Source organism: Siphateles boraxobius, unplaced genomic scaffold, assembly GCF_051911475.1.
Source record: "Siphateles boraxobius isolate OS27281-9 unplaced genomic scaffold, OSU_SipBor_1 35, whole genome shotgun sequence".
Lineage (NCBI taxonomy): Eukaryota > Metazoa > Chordata > Actinopteri > Cypriniformes > Leuciscidae > Siphateles > Siphateles boraxobius.
The window spans coordinates 9635942-9660426 of record NW_027508975.1 but is presented as its reverse complement, the minus strand read 5'-3'; the positions used below and the strand labels follow the sequence as shown (position 1 = coordinate 9660426).

The following is a 24485-nucleotide window of genomic DNA, read 5'->3' as shown; positions in this document are numbered from 1 at the left end:
AAGCAGTGGGGTTACCCGAAACCTGCTTAAATGCTGTGGGAAAAGTACCAGTGAAGAGAGGTGTTTATGATGTGCGTAGTGCGTAGGACTACGCTGGGCGTAGGTTTATGATGTGCGTAGGACAGGTAGTAGGGCGATTGGAAAGATGGAGTTTGGAGACTTCTGCCTCTGAAGCAGAGAGAAGGAGGGTAGAATTTGTGTGTTTGCTGGTAAGATGTGTGTGTCAGTTTGTGGTTTGGTAAATTGGCCGCTGATGGTGGTTGTTTTATTTATGAAGAATGTGGCAAAATCGTCAGCTGTTGGGGTTGATGAAAGAGGAGGGTTTAGAAGAGAGGAGAAGGTTTTGAAAAGCATCCGAGAGTCAAAAGAATTGTTAATTTTGTTGTGATAGTAAGTCATTTTAGCAGTAGAGATATTAGCAGAGAAGGAAGAGAGGAGGGATTGATAAAGACCAAGGTCAGTAGGATCTTTCGATTTGCGCCACTTCCTCTCTGAACGATGTTTGCGGAGACCATCAGATAACCAGGGGAGGGAGGGGTCTGGCACAGGCTGGCCTGGAGGAAAGGGGGCAGAAGTTGTCCAAGCAGGATGTTAAAGTGGAGAAAAGAGTATCAGTTGCACTGTTAGTATCTAGTGTTGAAAGCTGGTCAGGTGGATAACCAACGAGATTTCAGCTTGTGAGCACAGTAAACAAACACGGTTTCCTAGTAAGTACAAATGCACTTTAAATCAAATGAGAAAAAGATACAAAACACTTACAGTTACTGTCACCTCCTGTTGCTTGACTGCTTCTTTCAGCGTTAAGATCTGTGATAGGCTGACTGAAAAGGATTTATGAGGACTGAAAAATGGAGAGGTCCAGCCAAAGAGAGCTATTCTTTAGCTCAGAGATTGGCAATGCCAATGCCTATGATATTACAAAGACAAGTTCACTGTAAAAAAAATTTTTTGTTGGCTTAACTTAAAAAAGTAAATAACCTGGTTGCCTTTAAAATGTAAGTTCATTGAAGTAAAAAATAGTTTATAGGAGATTGGTTTAATCAACAGAAACTCAATATATTATGTTATCTGAACCACATAAAAGTTAATTTGACAAAAGAAAAAATATTGTGATAAATCATGAAAATATTTTTTACAGGGAAATAATTTAACTTTAAATTGTCATTGTCATTGTACTAAAGCCAAAGCAGAGTGACAAAGCATCACAAAGGAGATCACATTTAGAAATAACTTAATTAACACTTTTTTAAAGCCTTTATATATAATGTATTTTAATGCATTAATTATGCCATGTAAAGCACCTTGTAATGCATTGTATGGTCTCATGAATAATTGTAACCACAGTTATAATAATTCTTATCTATTGAACACACCTTTAGAAAGTATAACACATTAAAACACGAAAAACAACCAATTTCAAGGAATATGCTAATATTACAATGTATTTTGACTTAGGTTAAAAATATTTATGAAAAGATATAATGCATTATAAGTTTTATAACGTACATCATGAATACCTTTAAAATGCATTATACATAATAGCTTTTTGTTACCATTTTCACTTCTTACTGTTAAAAACTATGGCTGTTAAAATAATAATTGTCTGATTAAGAATTATTTTAAGAACAGACAGAAAAAGAAAAGGACGCACTTCCTTTTAAAACCCAAACTCAGCATCCATCATTTCTTTATGCCAGCTGCTCCAGCTAATTTTCGTGAGATCGTAAGGTGAGTGGAACAGCACAGCTGCTGCATACTGAGAGGGAGGGGAGGTAGTGGGCACATTATGACACACACACACACACACACACACACACACACACACACACACACACACACACACACACACACACACACACACACACACACACACACACACACACACACACACACACACACACACACACACACACACACACAGCCCTGTAGCATGCAATCATCCAGGTGCTGGAACAAAACAGCTAATTTTGCATTCTAAATTCTGCGCTCTACTGACCCCCACGGTGGGCCATGCAGCAGACCCTCCTCTGCATGTAAACGCAGTGAATCAGAGACACTGTGAGATTAAAATGAGCTGCTAATCAACCGCAACACACAAACACACACACGCAGGTTCTGTTGATTCGGTGACAGTTTAAACTGGCACTTCCTTTCTGCACAAAAGGAAGGATTTGTCCCCTTTCTGCACAAAAACAAAAGCCTGGGTAATCAGTTTGCTGCTCAACTGGTCTATTAACAATTTATACTGTTAATGCTCTAGAAATTCAGTCCCAAGGATGAGTGTGCACAGAATCCTTTTTGCTTGAGTCAGTGCACACGGGCTGTCTACATGAATGTTGCAAAGTGAAATGGCGTGTTTAAATCTGAGGGGACTCTGCATGTCCAGTGGTGCAGAAGAAATCCACTCAATACCACTAAAAATGCTAGGGTCTGATGATTCGGGAGTGTGTGATTGCTTTCAGTACATGGTCAATAAAGTCATCTTATGTATGAGTACAGTTGTAAGAATGCATATCTTACATCCTGTTAAAGTTTAGCCTCAATGGAAGCACTCAATTGGCATTTTAAATTTGAAGAAAATACAGTAATATTGGATTTGCATAAAGTTGGACATTTCCCAGTGTTATAATGCTTTCAGCGCTTGTTCCGCTTTACTATCTCAGAAAATTCCCAGTGCAAGCATGACATTCAGCTTCCAAAGAGAACGGTTGAAAATATCCACTCAACTCCTTGTTTGGTACATGTTTGGTAGCAATTGTATGTTTAACAAAATGTAAAAGTGTATTCTGTGTCACTTGCCTCTCCTGCCGGGTCTGCTCAGCTGTGGTCTCCATGGCACACTCCAGAGAGCTCTGGAGAGACTGCAGCTGACTGGTGGTCTCCTTCAACAGGAAACGGGTCACAAACTGCTCCAGATGTGTGGCTTCCTGGTAGTCCTGGAGAATAAATGCGCAGTTTTCATTGTCATTGCTGCTATAGAATGGGCTTTAAACATACACTGGCCTTTTAGGCAGAATGTTAATTTTATTGTATTCTTTTTATTAATGTTTAAGTATATATTGTATAATTAATATATATATCACCATTCAAATAGTAAGGTTTTGGAAGGTTAGGAAGGTTTTGGAGAATAGGAATGTTTTTATTATCTTATGTTCACCTGCATTTTTAAAATAATTTTAAATTTATAATTATTATTACAATTTCAAATAACTGTAGTCTATATTACAGTAATATATTTTCAAATGTAATTTATTCCTATGATGGCAAAACTAAATTTTCAGCATCATTACTCCAGTCTTCAGTGTCTAATGATTCTTCAGAAATCATTCTAATATGCTGATTTGCTGCTTATCCATCTTATTATCAATGTTGAAAACAGTTGTGCTGGATAATATTTTTGTGGTAACCATCAGAGATCATTCTAATATGCTGCTTTGCTGCTCAACAAACATTTCTAATTTTTATCAATGTGATAAAACATGCAACCTGAGCGGGCAGAGCACACCTTGTGCTTGGTAAGCCAAGGCGATGACATCCACTATCCAGTGGGCCATCCTCTGCTTGGAGAGAGCCTTTCCCTTCTGCTGGCCTCCGTAACAGACAAAGAGCTAGTCTGAAGTCCTGAGACTTTGAGTTCTGTCCACGTACAATCGCAGAGCACAAACAGGACAGAGCAAAGTCAGGGCTGGGTCTGCCTCCTCCAAGGGAAATGCCTGCAGGTCCCCTACCCTCTTGACAGAGTCTAGTGCAACCAGCAGCAAAGTCTTCATGGAAATAAGCTTTAAGTCTACTGATTGTAAAGGCTCAAAGGGAGCATCCTTAAGTGCTTGAAGCACCAGGGAAAGGTCCCAAGATGGTACGGAGGGGGGTCAAAGAGGATGGATTTAATCGTCTCGCCCCCCTAAGAAACCTGACGACCAACTGTTTTGCCATCTATGTGGTCGTGATATGCTGAAATAGCTGCAGCATGTACTTTGAGGATGGAGGGAGACAGCCTTCGCTCCAACCCTTGCTGCAAGAAGGAAAGCACAGACCCTATCGAACATCTTTGGGGGTCTTCGAGGCGAGAAGAACACCACTCGACGAACAGGTTCCACTTCAGGGCGTACACACATCTCGTGGATGGTGCCCGTGCTGAAGTGGTGGTGTTAAGTACCTCTGGGGGTAAGTCACCAAAAACCTACTGTACGTACACACCGCCGCCGACTTGAGCTTCCAAAGCTACCGGAAGTCATTCATTTTCAATGGAAGCTGGCTTCTCTCAGCTGCAAGGAGCATCAAATCCATCGGCGTTGCATTTTGGGCATTTTGAGCATCAATCAGAAAGTTGAAAGTAGCTCAACTTTAAGGTACTGAGCTATGACGTGGTTCAGCGGTAAGCAGTGGCAAAACGCCAGCAACCAATCGGAATATAGACATCCTTCGCGCTGGCTGATTCCGGAGAAACATACAATGTAAACTTTCGTTCATACCAAAACATTAGTTCCGGTCCTGGAGGGTGTCATGAATCAAAAATCTCAGAGTCCGACGTCTTCTCTGCAATTACAATGCAGCTGCACCATATACAGCAACTTCATGATGATCCATAATGATCCAGTGATACACATTTGAGGTAGAGCGCAACTTTTATTGGAAATATTTACGAACGCTCGTTTTAAGCGGGAATGCAATTTATTTGCTCACGGTAACACCGATTTGACCAATTGCAATTGATGCAAATAATAATAATAATAATAGCTAATTATTATTTTTTTTCCCTGACCAAATGTGACCAAAACGGTTATAAAAATGCTGTCATTATAAAAGGTTTCTAGTGTCAATGTATTGTTTGTTTTTTCTGTTTACATTTCATGTTGTGACACTTCTCTTCTTCGAACAAAGAATGCTGCTACGTCAGAGCGGCCAAAGCTTCAACAAGCTTCCCCGTACTTTTTGACAAGCGTCCTTGACAGGACGGCCAGAGCTTCTTTGCCGCTCAAGTCGGCGGTGGTGTGTACATACAGTTAGCGTCCCGTCTAGGGACCAGATATGGAGTTTCCAGAGGTCTGGACGCAGGTGCCATAAGGTGCCCTGTCTCTGAGTCAGAAGATCCTTCCTCGGAGGAATGGGCTAGGGAGGGGCTGTCACAAGGAGCATGAGTTCTGGGAACCAAGTCCGGGTGGGCCAATAGGGAGCCGCCAGAAGGACCTGCTCCTCGTCCTCCCTGACTTTGCAATTGTCTGCGCAAGTAGGCTCACTGGGGGAAACGCATATTTGCGGAGGGCCAGCTGTGTGCCAGTGCGTCCATGCCGAGTGTTCCCTCGGTCAGGGAGTAAAACAGCTGCCAGTGGGAGGCCTCTGAGGAGCCTAAACTCTCTCCAGATCAGTTGAACCGCCTGGGGGTGGAGTCGCCGTTCTCCCGGAAGCACAGCTCGTGATAGCTAGTCGGCCACACGGTTGAGCACGCCGGGGACATACTGTACAAGGCTCGAAGCGACCTCAGATGCTTCTGACTCCAGAAGAGGAGATGGCGGGTGAGTTGCGACATGCGACGGGAGTGTAGACCACCTTGTCGGTTGATGTACGCAACGGTCGCAGTGTTGTCCGTACGGACCAGCATGTCCCTGCCCTGTACCGGGCTTTTTAACTGGCTCAGAGCGAGATGTACTGCTAGCAACTCGAGGCAATTGATGCACCAATGCAGTTGGGGGTCCGTCCACACCCCTGATATTGCATGCCCATTGTACGTGGCACCCCAGTCAGTGTCAGAGGCACCTGTGAAAACCACAGCATGCCTGGACAACTGTTCCAAGGGGACTCCTGCCCGCAGGAACGAGGGGTCTGACCACTGGCTGAAGGTCTGGCGGCACGCCGGTGTGATTGCCACCTGGTGAGTGCCGTGATGCCACACCCATCTCGGGACTTGGCCATGAAGCCAGTGCTGAAGCGATCTCATATGACGCAGGCCTAGCGGGGTTGCTCTGCCGCTGCCATATGCCCCAGGAGTCTCATAAAGAATTTCAGTGGGACCACGCTGCTCTGTGAGGCGCGCTGTCTGTGCGACCGAATCCAACTCCATACCGAGAAAAGATATCCTCTGCACAGGGGAGAGTTTGCTCTTTTCCCAGTTAACCTGAAGACCCAACTGGCTGAGGTGCCTGAGCACGAGGTCCCTGTGTTCACATAGCTGATCTCGAGAGTGTGCTAGTATGAGCCAGTCGTCGAGATAGTTGAGGATGCAAACGCCCTGTCCTCTCATGGGAACAAGGCCCCCTCTGTGACTTTCGTGAAGACACGGGGGACAGGTACAGCCCGAAGTATAGGATTTTGTACTGATATGCTTGACCCTTGAATGCAAAGTACAGAAACGGCCTGTGTCGAGGAAGAATCTAGACATGAAAGTACGTGTCCTTTAGGTCGATCGCTGCAAACCAATCTCGGGGACAAATGCATTCGAAAATGCGTTTTTCTGCGTCAGCATTTTGAATGGTAGTTTGTGAAGACTCCGGTTCAAAACAAGCAGGTCCAAGATCGGTCGTAACCCACAACCTTTCTTGGGTACAATGAAGTATTGACTGTAGTACCCTGACCTCATATCGGCTGGAGGGACCGGCTCTATCGTGTCCTTCGCCAGCAAGACTGCGATATTAGCGCGCAAGACATGGGCATCGACTGCTCTCACTGTAGTGGAGTGGATGGCCCAAAACTTGGGGGGACGCCGGGCGAACTGAATCGCATAGCCGAGCCTGATGGTAAAAATGAGCCAATGAGACGGACTGAGGAGCGCTAACCAGGCTTGCAGAGACCGTACAAGCGGGACCAAAGGTACTGTAGGCGTACCCAGAGTGGGGCAGCGAGGTGGAACACAGGGATGAAGCTCGGGAGGCTCTCTCTGGGAGGCAGCCCGTGGCGGGGTTTGAGTGTGCTGTGCAACACTTACCTGGTTCCACGTGGCAGAAGGAGCAGGAGGCGGCTCGGTGGCATTCTCGGACCACACACTGCTGCCCGCTGGCAATAGAATAGGCGGATGAGAGTGGTGAGGATTCTCTCCCCCCACTGGTTTCCGGGCCGTCTTCGGACCCAGAGATGAAAGAAACTGCTCTTTTATTTAAAATTTGGGTTCCGCTGGTTGCGGTGCAGTCACCGTCTCCTGGAGAGCAGTCCCATTCATCTCTGGGTGGGGCGTCCTGCCTGCGACTGGCTCCACAGCGCCGTTTAGGTGGAGGCTGCTTCTGCGGCGCGGGAGCAGGGTCAGACGCAGGAGGACGCCCCCGGCGACAAGCAGACTGAGGAGCCGTGGGCGGTTGGGTAGAGGCAGCAGCTAACCGCCGCGGCAGGATGTGTTTGATAGCCTCTGTCTGCTTTTGTACAGCCAAGAATTGCTGGGCAAAGTTCTCGACCAAGTCAGATATGGCGTTCCTGGACCACCAAGGTGGACATCGCATGACCCACTGACCGCAAGGTGACCTTCGTCGCACGAAGGTCTGTTGCAGCATGAAGTTCTTGGAGAACTTTTGGATCATGACCACCCTCGTGCAGGTCCTTCAGTGCCTTGGCCTGATGGACCTGCAGCAACGCCATGGCGTGCATGGCAGAGGCAGCTTCACCACAGGCCTTGTAAGCCTCGTGGAATAGGTCCGACAGGGACTTCCGGGAAGAAAGGCACTGGGATGGGTTGCTGAGAACCAGCGTGCGCCACCCGGGATACCAATCGTCCAGCCTCGAGGGCGGGGGACACGGTGAAGGGTTCCACTCGAGCCCGATCCTGTTGGTGGCCTGCGAAAGCATGGCCATCATCTCTGGGTCCGACTCGGGCACCGCTGGCACACCCGAAGGAGGCAGCAGCTCCGAGCTGTCATCCCCGGGAAGTCTGACCCACCCTCCGATGCAGCGATCGGCATCTGATCATCACGGGGAGCACCAAATAAAACGACTGGTACACACCTCGAGGATGGTCCAGCATGTTCCGTTGGTAACTCAACTGGCTGCGGAGTGTGAGAGGGATGAGGGTTCCTAGGGGGTTGGTTCCCCGAAGGAAGACACACGAGGCAGCGATCGTGACCATCCCGTGGCCACCAGTAACGACCACATCCAGAAACAGATAGAAAGTCATCTTGAAAAAGAAACAATCTATCTGTGTAAGCTCTTTTAGGGACTGCTCTCACTGGTGCTGAAGCACACAGGGGAATGGTCACCATGAAGACATATAGGAATGTGCACCTGTCAATGCGCTGTCTCTCTCTCACCGGTCTTACCAGCCATGAAAACGGCTGTTGAGCGTTCTCACTGCGCACCTTACCAGCTGTGACAACACCTTTTTCGTTTTGCTCAGTATTCAAAAAACAAAAAAGGGAGAGAGAAGAGAAGACCGGGTGGAGAGGTCCGTGAAAAAGGCTTGCTTGAGGTTTCACAATCTCCTTAGAGTTTGTAGAGAGCATCGAAGTGCTTAGCTCCGAAGCAAAAAGCTGAAGTGCAATCACACCTGCTGCTCCTTATATACCGCGCTGCGAGGCTGCGCAGCTGATGCAGATGATTGCACGCCAGTGTGCATTGGCTTGTTTAGTTTCACTCAAAGTAGATGGGAACTTCAAAATTAACAAAATTTAAATACTAAGTCAATAAATCGTCAACTTTCTTCCAAAACTGATTCTGTACAAACTGATTCCAGACCTGTCTGGATGGTTTTCACAGGAAATTGCGAACATACTGTAACCTACTGTGTTGTAAGGATGTACTCGACACAGGTTACCTTGAACGAATATGTTTAATTGAGAGCGAAACGCAAAAAGAATGGTGCAGCATATATTAGCCTCTGTCCAACTCTGCGACAGCTGTGCTCCGGGGGAAACCCCAAACATTGGGTCTTAAAGGAACATACCCCCAGAACATTATAATACGTCACTTGCCCATGAGTGACTCGTCATATTTGCAAATAGAGAAAAGTTGCTCTGGCTAATGTGATTTGTGTATGGTGTGGAAGTGCCATAGATTTGTTGTCACAACGAACGAGAGAAGAGAATGCGACAGAACTCGCAATAAAACGAGAATCAACATTGGCTTGGCTTTTCAGAGATGACAAGAACTGAGGGATTTGAAATTTTGGAGATGGTGTTTTTATTACTCAACAGGTGAGTAAGGTATTTTATTGAACAGATAAATTGCCATATGTAGCAGTACTCCAACAGTTAATTGTAAAGCATTATACATTGTGTAGGGTCATATTCATCTGCACCGTCACGCAGAACCGAAGCACAATGTTCTTCTATAAAATGCATGCAATTTTGTTTTTTTTAACCGCTAGAGGGACATAAGTTACATAGTGTACTTTTAAGAAAATAACTAGGCTATCTCAAACCGACATGCCAGAAAGCCTCTTTATCTTTTTGAATGTGATTTTGTCTCACATCCGTAGTCTCAAAGGCGGTGCTGCAGGGGTATGTTATTTGCGGGTGGTACATCAGTTTTTCAACGTTTGGAATCAACAGCCGCCTGTATAATTATGTTGTGCGCCTGAGCAACCGTGTTCTGTCACTATAAGAAAAGCCATTATTAAAGCTGGGAACATCCCTCAGCTAACAGGACACAGAATTCTTCTAAGCATTCAATAATGAACAGGTGCTGCACGTCTATTATGAACACATTCAAGATGTTGACATTCATTAGATAGGGAAATCCAACACATCAACCACCAACACACATGTATTTACAAAGCGGGTTAAATGGACAGACCTTCAAAATAACCAGCAGCAGGATTCACAGCTCTATAACCTGTAGATGTTTAACAAGCAGCACAAACTAATCTTTCCTTCCAGTGCCAGTGCTTGTGGCTGACATTTTCATCAGTTTACACAACAGCCAATCTTGTAACGGTATATACACACACACTCACACACAATTCTATTGTTTCCAATAATTAAAGGCAAGCAATCCATGTTAAAAAATGTCATCCTTATGAAAACGTCTGGACATCTGGAGATAAAATTATAAAATATAAAAGCAATTTTTTTTATATTTGAGCTATTAATCTGTCTTAACTCTACCTGCAAACTGAAGGCAGGAGAAATTGTCTGGCTGATACGAGCACCCACAGTATGACATTCAGAAGAGTGGTTGCTGTTTATAGAGGTGGCCTGAGGGCAGAGACCACACGAATCCCAGCAGCTGGTTTGCACACCCACTCATGGCCCTATTCAATAAACACAACGCTATCTGTTGCCATACAGCATAACTATCTGTTGTTGCTCATGACTAATGGAGCTTATGCATTAGAGATGTACACATTATCAAGTGGTGTGAATAGAAAGGTCAAAGCAATGTGGCTCCTGATGGTTTGTTATTACACTATATATACACACTCAGTCTATAATGCTATATATATATCACACAGGAATGATTTACATGATTAAAATTAAAATATATTAAAAGATGAAAAATTTATTTTATATTGTAATTATGTTTTACAATATTACTGTTGTAAAACTTTGAATTACTTTATTCATGATTAAATAAATGCAGGGCATAAGAGACTTCTTCTTCAAAGCCATTAGACACAAACTTGAAAATCACAATTTTGATTTAACAGGATCTCAGGTTTTTATTGTTCATATAATATGTTAGCATCTCATATATCACTGGACTGTAGATCCTGTTTTAATGCTCAGAAATAATTTTTTGTTCAAGTACATAAATATTTTAAGTACTGCCAGCGGAGACATTCAAATGATCTTCTCTCATTTTTGTTTCTCAGGGGTTTAATACTGTGAATTCGGCTTTTGCCTCTAGTACCTAAACCTTTAAAGCCATGCAGTGATAAAACAATCAGTCAAATTTGTACCTCTCTCTGATCATCTTCAGCTGACGGCCACTTTTTTTTTTTTTACAATAGAAAAAAGACGATTTACGATTTCCATTACACGAGAGTAGATGTTAAAACTTCATGCTGATTTGTACTCGGCTTTCGCCAAGATAATCACCAACTAAGACGTAGCTTTACAGTAACCTATGCTTCTCCATCCATTTACGCTTCTTTCCATCTAGTGACGTGAATCTTCTGTCTGGTGTTAATACAGTGTATTGCGCGTCAGCACACACAACGGCTGCAACCACAGTGCGGTCCCCCATAACAACCCTCTGGATTGAGCGGAGTAGGGAACATCTCTAGGGTCTTCAAGTGGGCACCTTCCGTCCTCAGTGTTTCGTCGACTAGCCCACGACACCTCAAGAGGGCTCGACAGTGACTCTGGCGTCCCAGAGTCACCCCCCTCCGTCCACCACTCAACTCAGCCCTCTACTTCCCTCTTGCTGCTGAGACCTAACCACAATCTCACAATCTCTCCGCAACTCAACCATACGCGCCAACCCGTTTGACTAAGGCTGTCGAGCCCCACTGGTGCGTTAATATGCAGTTTCAGTGGCAACGGTTCCGTATGGCATACCACCTACCACAAAACACAATATCTGCCCAACCACCCGTCATTCACGCAATATACACAGGAACGTAATGACTGTAAATACTATACAACCTATACTAATAAACCAACAGTTGCTGCTGAGACCTAACCACAATCTCACCGCAACCCAACCATACGCGCCAACCCGTTTGACTAAGGCTGTCGAGCCCCACTGGTGCGTTACAATAAAACATGGAAGCAAATGTCAGTATTCTTTAACAAAAAAAGTCCCATTGAACTCATTAATCGTGTTTCACTTCCTCTGTCTGCCTCACTAATCAAAGAGGCATAATGCAATGACACAGCACTGCCCTTCATGCCGACGACTCAATTTCTGAGACGTTCACATGCATTAAGTGCCATGTCTGCTAGGTCTGGAGTCAGTGCTTGGATAATTCATTATCTGTGCGAGGCAGCAGAAAGTGTCCATTAAATGGCTCAGCGGGAACAGAAGCACAGATCTCGTACCTGTGCGCTCTTCTAACGGTTAGTGTGACTGGACTGTGCTGATTACTGATATCAGATGCTCAGACTGTTCAGACCAGAAAGTCATTGGTGATAACCACCACCAATATTGGACATCTATACGAGTAAGACAGCAGCCAATAACTCAATTAATACATTTGTGAGTGGACCATCATGCATGTCACATGAGAGATGCAGTACTTTAAAATATGTTCAGCTAAGTCTAAACTGTTTTGAAGGTAATAATTACTGTGGTGTAATAACCAAGCTCATATAGTAATTTATTGAAATTAATGACTGTGAAAATCAAGTATTAAGCAATTATTGTACTTAAATCATAGCTTAAATATACAAAAACTTTATTAAATCTTTGCATATGAACATTTGATGGAAATTGAGGCCAGTGTTGTAAAGTTACAACCCAAAACTATTGACATTACTAACTACATTTGTCAGTATGTGAGAGTATTTCGTCGCAAAATAATGTAGTTTTTCTTATAACAAGTTACAAGTAGCAATGTAGTGTACATTAATTTTTTTTTACTTTGTTTCCATCCTATTTCTGGATATGGAAGTAAGCTATTTCCTATGAATATCAAGACTTCAGATGCATTAGCCGCTATAAGTAAATAACTAGAATAACAAAGTACACAAAAGTTTGTTGCACAGTTGTTCAATGACAATAAAAGTATTTTGTTCTATTCTATTACACTACAAACCAGCGTGTATATGATAAAAATAATAAATTAAAATAATATGATAAGAAATACAGTTTTCAAAATCAAGCAGCATAATGGACTGTTTTTGTACAGCTAAAATTACTGGAAGGGTTTTGTTGTCTTATAATTTATTGTTGTCTATATAGTTTTTATTAAGTTTTAGTTTATTTATTTTTATTTATTTTATTTTATTACTTAATCTTTCAATAAACGAAAATAAGAAATCTTGTCTTGGCAACAGCTGAAATAAAATAAGTATAAGGTTTTTTTTTATAAATAGTTCATAGTTTTAGTTAACAATAATATACATGATTCATCCTAATTAAAATTGTTATTTTTGTTTCAAATAAATGCAAAGATGTTCGATTGTTTAAAAACATTAAAACATTGTTCAGCTATTTCAAACTTCTTGGTGCCCCTTAGTGAAGAAGAAGATCTACACCGTATTTTGTAATTTCCTCAAAGAACAGCCACATAATTGTTTGATTTTGAGATTTTAGTCAGATTTTTGGTTAGATTTATTATATTTTATCTTGACAAACAAGACTCAATTATAGCTGGTACATCTACTGTAACAAAAAATGGAAATTAATAATGAAAAATGAATAAAGCACTTTATCTTATTGAGATCAATCACCATCATAATCCTGTTGAGGACAGAGAGGCTGTGAGCAGCATGGTTGTTTGTGTCAGACAAATGTGAGTCTGAGCTAATGCAGGATCCACTCTAAAAGTTCCCACAGCTTTATTACGAAAATTACACATCTAACGGCTGCATTAGAGGCCAGGGAACATGCTGTTAGTGATTATGATAAGATGCTGAAAGCCTCCAGGATACCCACATAAATACACAAAGCCTATGTTCAAGTACACTTAACTACCATTTTCAATCAGAGGAAGATGAGACAAACATTAGACAAGAAAACAATTTTCCTTCTTTTCTCATAGAAGTAGTTTCAGTCAACTATGTAATTGAGATCATGTCCCTTTGTTGAATATATGCAAAGGAGGTAACCCACCTTCTTGGTTTTGTCCATGGCTTTCAGTATGGATACGTTCAGGTCTTCCAAGGCAGCAAGGACATTTTCATATTCTCCAAGATGCTGAGAGAAGTATTCTAAGAGAAAAGATGACCCATTTTAAATACATACGACAATGTTTTCATAAAAGCATCAGCAAAAACATCCAAAAATTCTAGAACATCAATTAAAATAATGTCATATTTTGTTTTACATTTATGCATTAGCATAGAATTTGAATTTCTATAGAATATATTCTCACTGTTCAAAGCAAATAAGCATTTGAGATCTACTGTAATATTTGTGTATACATTGCATATACCCCATGCAAAATGTACATATAAACCTATTGTTTACACATTGTGATACTACTTCATTAGTTACTTTCTTCGCTTCACTTAATTTTAAAATTTTATTATACACTACCTTTCAAAATTTTGGGATAAGATGTTTTTGAAAAAATAATCTTAATGTCAGAGTCATGTTGAGTTTCATTGTTATTTCGTTCATGTGTCTGTTTTTTGTCTTTCCTTTCATTTTCAGTTTTCAAAGTCATATTACCTGCGTCAAGCAACTTGAATTTTTTTGTAACATTACAAATATTACTGTCACTTTTGATCAATTGAATGCCTTGCAGAATAAAAGTACTAATTTATTTTTCTTTTTTTATCTTACTTACCCCAAACTTTTCATAAATGATTATAACTTCAGTATTTGTGAGTGTCTCAAATTTCCTTTATAACAGGGTTACTAGAATAACTGTTGACAGTCTTTAGAGTTCTTGCAGGATCTTGTGGGTTCCTCAGTGAACTGCCATTTTTGAACTTGTCTTAAGAACCCCAAATGGTGCCTCAAGTATCATTCCATCATAGCTGTGAACATAAAACCTCCCAGTAATAATGTTGATAAAAAGTGTTAACTCTTACCACACAGCTCATCCGTGTCCACATTCCTGTAAGCAGACCATAAACAGACATGTTAATTTCATTTCCAGTTAAAGCAACACTATGTGGTTTTTCAACCTTCATAATATATTTCCAAGACCCTTGAGATGGTACATCGACTTACAATAGGTTGAATGACACGTCTGCCATAGCCTGACAGTGTCCGTACCGCTTTTACTGGCACTACGTAACTTCGGGGTTCGGGTTGTAACCCGAGCACAAAAAGAACTACAAAATTCGACTGCTTTATGGCATACCTCACTTCCCCCACCACCCCCCACTTCCTCAGACTCTGACGTGAGAGCCCAACTAGCGTTTGTTTGCCGTCTGTATGTTGTTGTCATGGCCGAAGCAGCAACTAAAACGAAGAAGGCAAAGGTTTTGTCGGAGGAGACTAGAAAGAGAAAAAGGGAGAGTGACAAAATAAAAGGCCGGACGAGGATCAATATTCAGGTCCAGAGTTCGTTCGCTGGCGTGAGCTGGAGGAGGAGGAGGGATGCCCGACCGATGCTGACCTAGCCGTCATGCTGTTGGACTAGTAAATATATTGCTCGCATACTATCTCTATTTTGTCGAATTTGTTGTCTGCCTGGCCATGTTACGGAATCTATCTGGTCCTCCATTTATCTTCATGATAGTCATGTTTGTTTGATTTTTTTTCTGGTGAAAGTGTCTTGCCTCAGGCTATAATGCAAATCGATTTTTCAAATTTGCAGATTCATCTATGGTAGCTTGATATTATAATATTGACGATATATGGCTATTCCCTACCACACAAACATTGAATTGAATTATCATATCCATTATGTAAAACAGTAGCCAATAGGCTACTATAATGACACTGGCTTGTAAACGTGAGATACGCGATCTTTTGGCGTTTGAAAAAAAATAAAACACATGCAATTATATTCATATGACATGCTGTAATATATGCCAATGTACCTGGGATGAAGACATTACGCTGGCAGTCTGCCCAAGACGTGAGAACTCGCAAGAACTCAAGACATTATCGGCTTGTCAACAAATGCACGTGTATCCCCTGGTGTAACCATGACAGATTTTAAGACCGTAGTAGAAGACAATACTTGTTCCCAACTGTAGGGGGACCCCGAGAGAAAAAAACTACATAGTGTTAATTTAAAAGGCCTGTGACTTCCGTCTAAATGTGATCTAATGTTCTGTGCTGATTTTTAAGATGCAGACAGCATCTTGCTCAAAGGCAGGTCCTTTGGGAGTGCGATGTTTGCCTAATGAGATCGGGTCATCTTAAGACAACTTTAACACAACATAACACCCACCAGGCAAACACTGACAACTCCATGTCTCAACCCTGCTCTGATTAGAGGCTCAATGCCGTGAGGTAAAGTCATCATCTTACAGGCTGAGAATATAAAAACTCAGAATGTAGTGTGTCCCAATGCATAGAATAAACTTTCCTACTGTGATTTTCAGACTTTGAAGCCAGTAATGTATAAGGGTCATTCACACTAAACAGTGTACATATAAAATATTTATATAATATTTTTAGATCAGTATTTTTCTTTTTTGTGAAAAAAAATTAAAATAATTCACTATGTTTACATGACGCCATAATGTAGTGATAAATGGGAACATGCAAATTGGTTGATAGGTAAAATTTGTGTTTTATTTTACTTTCACACTAAACATCAAACAGCATTTTTATCAAGAGAAATATGCCAAATTTAACAGCAATTTCTATTAGCTTCACACAGTGACAGTGATTAGCGCTTCCAGCACAGAGGCTGAAAGATTTTCAGCATTTGGCAGTTGTAGAAGCAATGACTGGATTCTTTGGGTTTCTGCATTTTAGAGCAGTGCATGGTTCCCCAACCTTTTATCCAGGAGGCCCCTAATTTAACAATTAAAATTCTTAAAATGGCTCTAGAGGATACTAGAGGATGGCTCTAGAGGAAAAAATAACTATTGCTAGACTTGGATAAAACAGAGGGCTTGGTGTCAAAGATGAACTGTTAACTGACTGAGCTAGACCTCGTAGCGGGAGGTAAAGTCTTCGATAAACATACAAAGACAATAAATCAATAAGGCCTTATGTACCACCAGCTGTACACTGTCAATCATTTTTATATTTAATCTCATTTCTTCTCTCACGCAAGACATTACAGTAAAAAGCATTACGAGCTACAGGGATTGAAATTATCCTTAAAATGGGATAAAATCACTATCATTTAGTTTACCTTTTGACATTTACATAAAACCCTGAGCTCTTTTCACATCTAAAGATTATACTTTAATACTGGATAATAATGAATAATGAATTCTGCTGAGAAAATGTTTTCAAGGAATTCTCCTTCCAGGTTCCACTGACTATGACCAATGAATTGCGATAATCCATATCCATGAGAGAATAAATGCAGGACCCCTAATCTTACACGATTTCATGTAATTGTCACTTTCCTGAGAAAAAATAATCAGGTTTATACTTTACACTTATGATCACTATCTATCATAATGAAAATTTGACACTTGGCCAAAAACAATTGTGCTAAGCGGAAGAGCCAACCATAATGTTGGCACAGGAAAGTGATTTTTCCTTTGAAATACTACATCAAACCAATTCTGCCCCGGCCACACAATGAATAGAAAATAAAATCAGAAGCACATTCTCATCAAACACCTACAACAAAGGGAGCATGTACCAGCCAGGAGAGCTGCTGCTATGGAAACCAAGATGACTTTAAGTGACATGGAATCATTCCGCAAGGAGGTGAATGTAAGACAATAATCTGCTCCTTATAACATATACTACACTGACTTGCTATAGTTGCACTATATTAATCACTACATAGACATATCTCTAAATATTGGGCTACATATACAATTTTTATTTTGGGGTGAAATATTCCTTTAAATGTAGATTTATTATTTCTCCTCTCACAAAAAAGAAAATCATACTTGAAAGTTAAAACCCTTTCATTTTCATTCAAGATACTCTCACTATGAAGAGGAAACCAAACTGCTTTATCTCTCTAAGACAAACACAAACATCAACAAAGACAATTGATGTGGCTGTGTCTAACAAGCCAGAAGTACGATAAGAATCAGTCTGACAAGAGTCTTTCGTGTTTGAGAGACAGCGCACCCTTGCCCTCAGTTAATGTTACTCAAAGCAGACCCTGTAATGACATCATCAGGACAGAGTTGCTGCTGGGTGCAAATCTATATGGTTGGAGGTCTATGACTCTTGTAGGTGTGCTAATGCATAGTCATAACTGTTTTTTGAGACAAAATCTGCAAGAAAAATGGCAAGAATACTGTAAAAATACTTGAAGCGCCCTTTAGTGTTCTAATCTCTATATTTGCGGGTTATTTATATGTATACTGTAGCTGGGAGTTGATTCCAAAAAGATTAAATCCTTTGACTAAGGGGCATTGAGTGGATTTCAATGCTTTGAATCAGTTTCTTTCAGGTAAACAGACTCAGGTAATCAGGTAATCCTGACTGTGTTCATTAATTACGATTCATTCACTGATTTGTTCATTACGCTAGTAGGAGGCAATCAGTTAATTTCTTTGAATCATTCATTTATTTGAACACATTCTTTTTCTTACCAATCAAGAAAATTAGTCTAGAATCAAGTCTTGAAATTGATTCTAAAAACTTGGAATCCAGAGACTAGTCCTATTTGTATTTAGCTCTGTTCATACGTAAAAGTGTGGTTCTAGCTAGTGTTGTAGTACTCTTGAGTCCAAGTCTAAGACCATACTTTTGTGGTCTAAGCAGGCTTGTCATAGACTCGGTTTTGACTCAAGACTCAATCCAGTTCAAGTTAAAGGACAAGTTCTGTATTTTACACTTAAAGCCATGTTTTAAGATCGTTTCTGATGAAATAGAACGGTTAAGATTAAAATTTGGACAAATGCTGCTGTCCCGAGAATTTTCGGTTTCTGTGTTTCTGTGTTTTATGAATGATTGTTCCAGTGCCCCTATGAAACCATTGTGGAGGTGAGGGGGTGCTAACACAGAAACCGAAAATTCTCGGGACAGCAGCATGTGTCCAAATTTCAATCTTAACCGTTCTATTTCATCAGAAACGATCTTAAAACAGGGCTTTAAGTGTAAAATACTGAACTTGTCCTTAAGGTTTCACCAGCCAATCATAATTAGTATAAACTTAGTTCATACTTAAATTGGAATGTAAAGTCCACATTAGAGACTTTGAAACTACTAGCTAGTTTGTCACTAACTTACTTCATTTGGTTGCACCATTAGATCTTAAGGCATAGGGTATCTGGGAGTTTCATAATATGACATTTACCTTTAATAATTCAATAGCAGCCTTCAAATTCGTGAGCAGAGGCTATGTAAAAACAGCACAAATATATAACATCTGAGAGGCGAGGCAAAGTGGATCTATTTGCAGCACTTTACTATAATCAAAATGAAAATACAAGCTGATAATCCATAGAACTCCAAAAACACCTAAAAATGTGTCCTACTAAACACAAGCAACATTGAACAAAGAACAAAACAAACTGAGGGCAATATACAGCCAAACTGATAATCTAAACAAGGACCAGGTGGATGTAATCAATCAAACATGGAGTAACTATAACAACAAATGAAACAAAGAACGAAAAACGTAAGAAACGAAAACTAAAGTCTATTAAAAAATAAAACTGAAACCAAAACTGAATGTGACATTACTCCCCCTCCCGGTAGGTACCATGAGAGAAACAACAAAAGCGGAGGGAGGGTGGGTGTCTTGGTGGAGTAAGTGGCGATGCCAGCGACAGAAGAGACCGCGGGAGAGCCGGCAATTCTGTCACTTTTTACACGCTCTCACGCCACACATCCATTTTCTCACGCAGAGAAAAATTGCGAAGCAAAGAGGACACTGACACCGACAGACAAGACAGAGCAGGTTACTATCGATATGAAACAGATTCTCAGCTCTCAGATTCTGTCAATTTTATTACAAAATTCAAACAATAAACACCGTTTTGGCGCTTGTAAATGTTACGTGAAAGAACGCTGGCAGATCTCAGTTCAAGGGTCTCGTGAACAGAACATCTCTTACTCTTTACTACCAACTTACCCGAATGTAATAAAATCGATCGATCAGTGTTTTTCAACCGCGGAAAGATGTCCATAAAACAGCTGGAGAACAACATATGTCACGTAACGTTACATTTACCTCAAGATGGCTTTTAATGACCTATAGCACGCATGTTAGTTAGACGCATTATAAAATAAGAAACGCATCATATTTAATTTGAGTTAGTTTTAACCTTTAATAATACCAGCTGACAGGGCTCTCTGTATGTTTACAGCATTAGGTGATTTTTTTTTTTTTTTTTGGGAGAACAATTAACACATTAACGTATCTACTGTACCTTATATCCAAAGGAATTTATATTGAGTCAAGATCAGAATCAAATCACAAGAATTGAATTGAAATTGTGAAATTTGTGTTAAGCAATAATAAAAACAGTAGCATACCAGTAAACTTAATAAAATTATGTTTAGTTACCAAATAATATGACAATCACAATACACTTATTGTGATGCAAGTTTTTTGTTTTTTTTACACATCCCCCCAATCCACCCATTTTATTTTATGTTACATTTTCATTGTCTTCAAAGACAGGGCCTGTCCTCTTGTCTTTTTGGCTTGTTGTTTCTGATTGCACTTTAATGGAGATCAAATCCCAGAAGGGAATATTAAAACAAAATAAAGATAAAACTTGTTTTGAACAATTTCTTTGTCATCTGCAGATTGATTTTAAGTAGGGAGAGAAAAAAATCGATTTAAATCGTAAATCGAATTTTTTGTGAAAAAATGGGGAATTTTTTTTTTTAGGCCATATTGCCCAGCCCTAGGACGAGGCAGCCTAGTGGAGCCGACATGCTGATGGGCCGTGATGGAGTAATGAGTTTGGAGGCCCGAGGCGGAGCCAGGGAATCCGTGCACCAAGCCGGGAAGTCCCAGGTGGAGCCATGTCGCTGGGCAATCAGAGGAGGCGGAGCCGAGGAGCTGGACGATACAAGTGGAGACAAGGAAACTTGGAAGCTGGACAGGACTGGCAGAGACGAGGACGACTAGGGACTGGGCTGAACCAGCAGAGACGAAGGCGACTTGGGACTATCAACATCATACATGTCTAAAGAATGGATGTTTTTAAAACAAGAGCTTATATTGAAGCAATTCACTCAATGTACTGTTTTATTCCAAACATTATTCCTGGTCAGAGGCTTCTTTAAACATTTAGTTAACACGGAGAGTTACATTAAACTAAGTTTAATGGTGAGACACAAACATATTTAGTAATGCATAAGTTGTAACTTAGTGCCCCTTTACATCGTAACTAGGCTAAGTTGTTACTTACACACAGCGGCTAAACCATGTCTTCGCCTGACTCGGACTCAAATGAGCTGGTCTCAACTACCACTACTATTTTTATATTCAAAACAATGAGATTCCTGCTACATGATTGTCTGAGACATGTGGCAGTACCCACACAACAATTTTTGTCAGCAATTTGATTTCTTGTCATATGTATGTGAAAGAGAAACGGCAATACTTACTCAGTGTTATGAGTGTCAATTGTATGGAAAAGCTCCTTTAATTCATCTCCTGACAGAACACCATCTGAGAAATAAGCCTTGAACTCATCAAATGACAGCTTCCCATCATCTTTTGAGAGGAAAATGTGGTTAAAAATGTGCCTTGAAAAACAAAATATTACTCATAAAAGTATTTCAGATTTAATAAAGACAGTGTTTAATCTATAAATGAGAAAGAAAGTAAAGTTCATCATCCTTCAGACTATGACAATTTAGCTCATGCACATAAGATCGCAGGTGTTTGGGGAAAAACATGCACACAGACGCCACAAGATAATGTTTGCGACAGAGCTGAGTGTTAGTTGGTGCAGACGCCCAGAGGTTTTTAAACAAACAGTGACAGGTGAGTCACGGCAGGCTATACTCAAAATAGAATAAATGTACTGCTGCACATGTGGTGTGCTATACACCTTATATACACAATATGATATAAAATGCAGTAAAGGAACCTCAAAACGAACACAGTATGAGGAAGAGGGAAAAAGATCTGAAAAAATCCTTGTGACTGACATTATACTCCTATATTGTACATTAATATTACATTGACTGACATGATAGAATCCAAGTATGTGTTGTTACAGAGACAGATTTCTCAGACATAACTAACAATTCTCATACATAAACTTACAATAATGTTTTCTTCTGCAGTTATCTTTAAATGAACAAAATATTAGTTGGATCACCAAAGTGTCTATCTTTGTGTTTCAATGAACACAAAATGTTAAGGCAACTAGTTTACTTAAGTTAAACCAGCAAAAAAATGTTTTACAGTGGTGCTAAAGAAAAGTAACTGAGTTGAATTCCAATACTAAACTGAACTTTAAAGAAGAAATCTAAATCAATGGTATTTTTAAAATTCTGAACTATAGGAGGGGAGGAGCACAGTGACATTTGTTTGGTAACGCTCTACTAAAATATTGACAATCATTAGGAAATGTATGGACAGTCTAGTGTAGTGTTTCCATGACAACAGGGCAACAGCATAGGCTGGGGATGGACAACCTTTCAAACATATGGAGGCATGGAGTCTATAACAAACAGTTTAATATGCAGGTGAACAACAAAAGAAAGAAATGGCTATGCCTTACCATTTTTGTCAGCTCTTCTCAGTATCTGAAAGTAAACAGGACATCATCAGTTCATAGCCAGGAGAAATCATGCTGTATATATCGTGTAAAGGGACTCTAGCACTGTAAATTATTTAGGTTGAGTCCTAAAAAGACCAGAGATGAAAGAAAAACTGATGATGGCTATGTTGAATTTGAACACCCAGGCGCACTGTAGCAGTCTGTTAAATAAAGTCCCAATTCACAGCAAGAATATTCACACTCTAAATATGGTACTGTGCTATAAGCATGCCAAGGCGATGCTGAATTTAGCTTCCTCCTTAGAGGAGTGATAAAACTATGCCACCAATCTGTCAGGGACCAGTGCTTCCTTATTCCAGTATGATAATTAACAATACACACCTCACGTCCCTGGGGAAGCTCTTTAGACAGCAAACTACAATTTAATTAGCAACTCAAACTGTACTACATGTTTTTGTGGTTAAAGAAGATCACCATATATTACAGAGCAGAAAAGAGACTATTTAATAACTAAATGTTAATGTGAATAAACTTATTAACAATATGCATAATAACTGTAAATATAAAAATGCAATTAGTAACGAGTGCTCTGAGCACAGTGCATCACATAAGCCTATTAATATCTATAAATCTATTAAGGAAGCCAGTCTCACATGACCTGAACACTGAATCAGAATCAGTTTATACGAACTAAAATCTGAAACAGTTTAGAATTGCACCTAGCTAGCATATATATTAACATGAACGCATCAAGCAGTTGCTGTAGATTTGTCAACTTCACATCCATGATGTGAATCTCCTGTTCCACCGGATCCCAAAGGTGCTCTATTGGATAGAGATCTGGTGACTGTGGAGGCCATTTGAGTGTAGTGAAATCATTTTCATGTTCAAGAAACCAAGATGATTTGAGCTTTGTAACATGGCACATTATCCTGCTGGAAGTAGCCATTAGAAGATGGGTACACTGGTCATACAGGGATGCGTGGTCAGCTCAGGTGAGCTGTGGCGTACTAAGGGGTCAAAAGTGTGCCAAGAATATATCCTCCATACCATTACACCACCAGCACTAGCCTGAACCGTTGATAAAAGGCTGGATGGATCCATCCTTTCATGTTGTTTACGCCAAAAATATTACCCTACCATATGATTGTTGCAGCAGAAATCGAGGCTCAACACTCAAGTACTGAAGAAAATGAAACTTATCCATGTAACTTAGAAAAAAACAATCGATTAATTTATGTTATTAACTAATATTAATATTAAGAAGATCAACAAAAACTGGGGAACCTTGAGGTAAATTAAGTCTGCTAAAATAAAAGGTCAATCTATCTGCAAGTGGACCCAACACAAACCCCTAGCACTGTGGATCCATCAACAGGTTATTTTACGTCTTCATTTTCATTTTATCGTTCAGCACATTCGTTCCGTATTACAATCAGACAACATTTTTTTTAAATACTCACATCCAAAAATATGGACATTCCTTTCTTTAACTCGATTGGAGTGCTGGCTTCATCTGACAGTGACTGCACCTCTTCAGGGCAATCCATAGTGACTCCTCGTGATAAATAATTATCAAACTTTCAGCTACAATAACGCTTAATTAATCCAAACAAGTGCGCGTGCAGAGAGAAGAAACGCGCGTTCCGCAGTGTGTAGCTGTAATGCGCGTGAAAGGAATCTCCCGCTGTACTCCAGTGATGAGCCACAGGTCTCCTGATGCTGTGACACACGCACCAATGACATTCGCTTTGTGGTGTGTTATCACGCTAGTCATTACTCTAAACCTGTCTCAGCGGGGATAATCTATTTTGTTACTCTCTCACCATGCAGATATTTTTAAGATGCATTCTTCCATGTTTGTTATGATGCAAATAGATATAATATAATGCAAATTATATATAAAAGGATATATAAATTATATATAAAAGGTTTACATAAATTATGTATAATATTATATAAATTATATATAATATAATAATATATAAAATAATGATATATAAATAATAATATATAAAAATATAATAATACGCGATGAAGTTCATACGTGTTATTAGTGTTAAAGGATAATTAAATTTAAAGGCATTTCGTTTACACCGACAATGAACATTTTGTCGTCATTTATCCCCTCATGTCGTTTCAAATCTTGAAGACTTACTTTACTCAGGAATGCAAGTAGAGAAATTCTGAAGAATGTTCTTGTTCTTTTCTGTG

The 24485-nt window shown here is 40.2% G+C and overlaps 1 protein-coding gene across 2 annotated transcripts in view; it reads right to left on the bottom strand.

The window, feature by feature from the left end:
• necab1 (N-terminal EF-hand calcium binding protein 1) overlaps positions 1-23967 on the bottom strand; it is a 45993-nt gene extending 22026 nt beyond the window's left edge. The window contains exons 1-6 of one of the 2 annotated variants that reach the window (XM_077196358.1): positions 23735-23967; positions 22272-22296; positions 21145-21253; positions 14559-14584; positions 13633-13730; positions 2800-2936 (exon numbers count right to left, since the gene is read on the bottom strand). In XM_077196358.1, the coding sequence (XP_077052473.1) occupies positions 2800-2936; positions 13633-13730; positions 14559-14584; positions 21145-21253; positions 22272-22296; positions 23735-23821 (482 nt within the window). In that variant the 5' untranslated portion in view covers positions 23822-23967. Of the gene's footprint in view, positions 1-2795; positions 2937-13632; positions 13731-14558; positions 14585-21144; positions 21254-22271; positions 22297-23734 lie in introns of both variants that reach the window. The other variant, XM_077196357.1, reaches the window with a different exon arrangement.
• Positions 23968-24485: the final 518 nt, after the last annotated feature.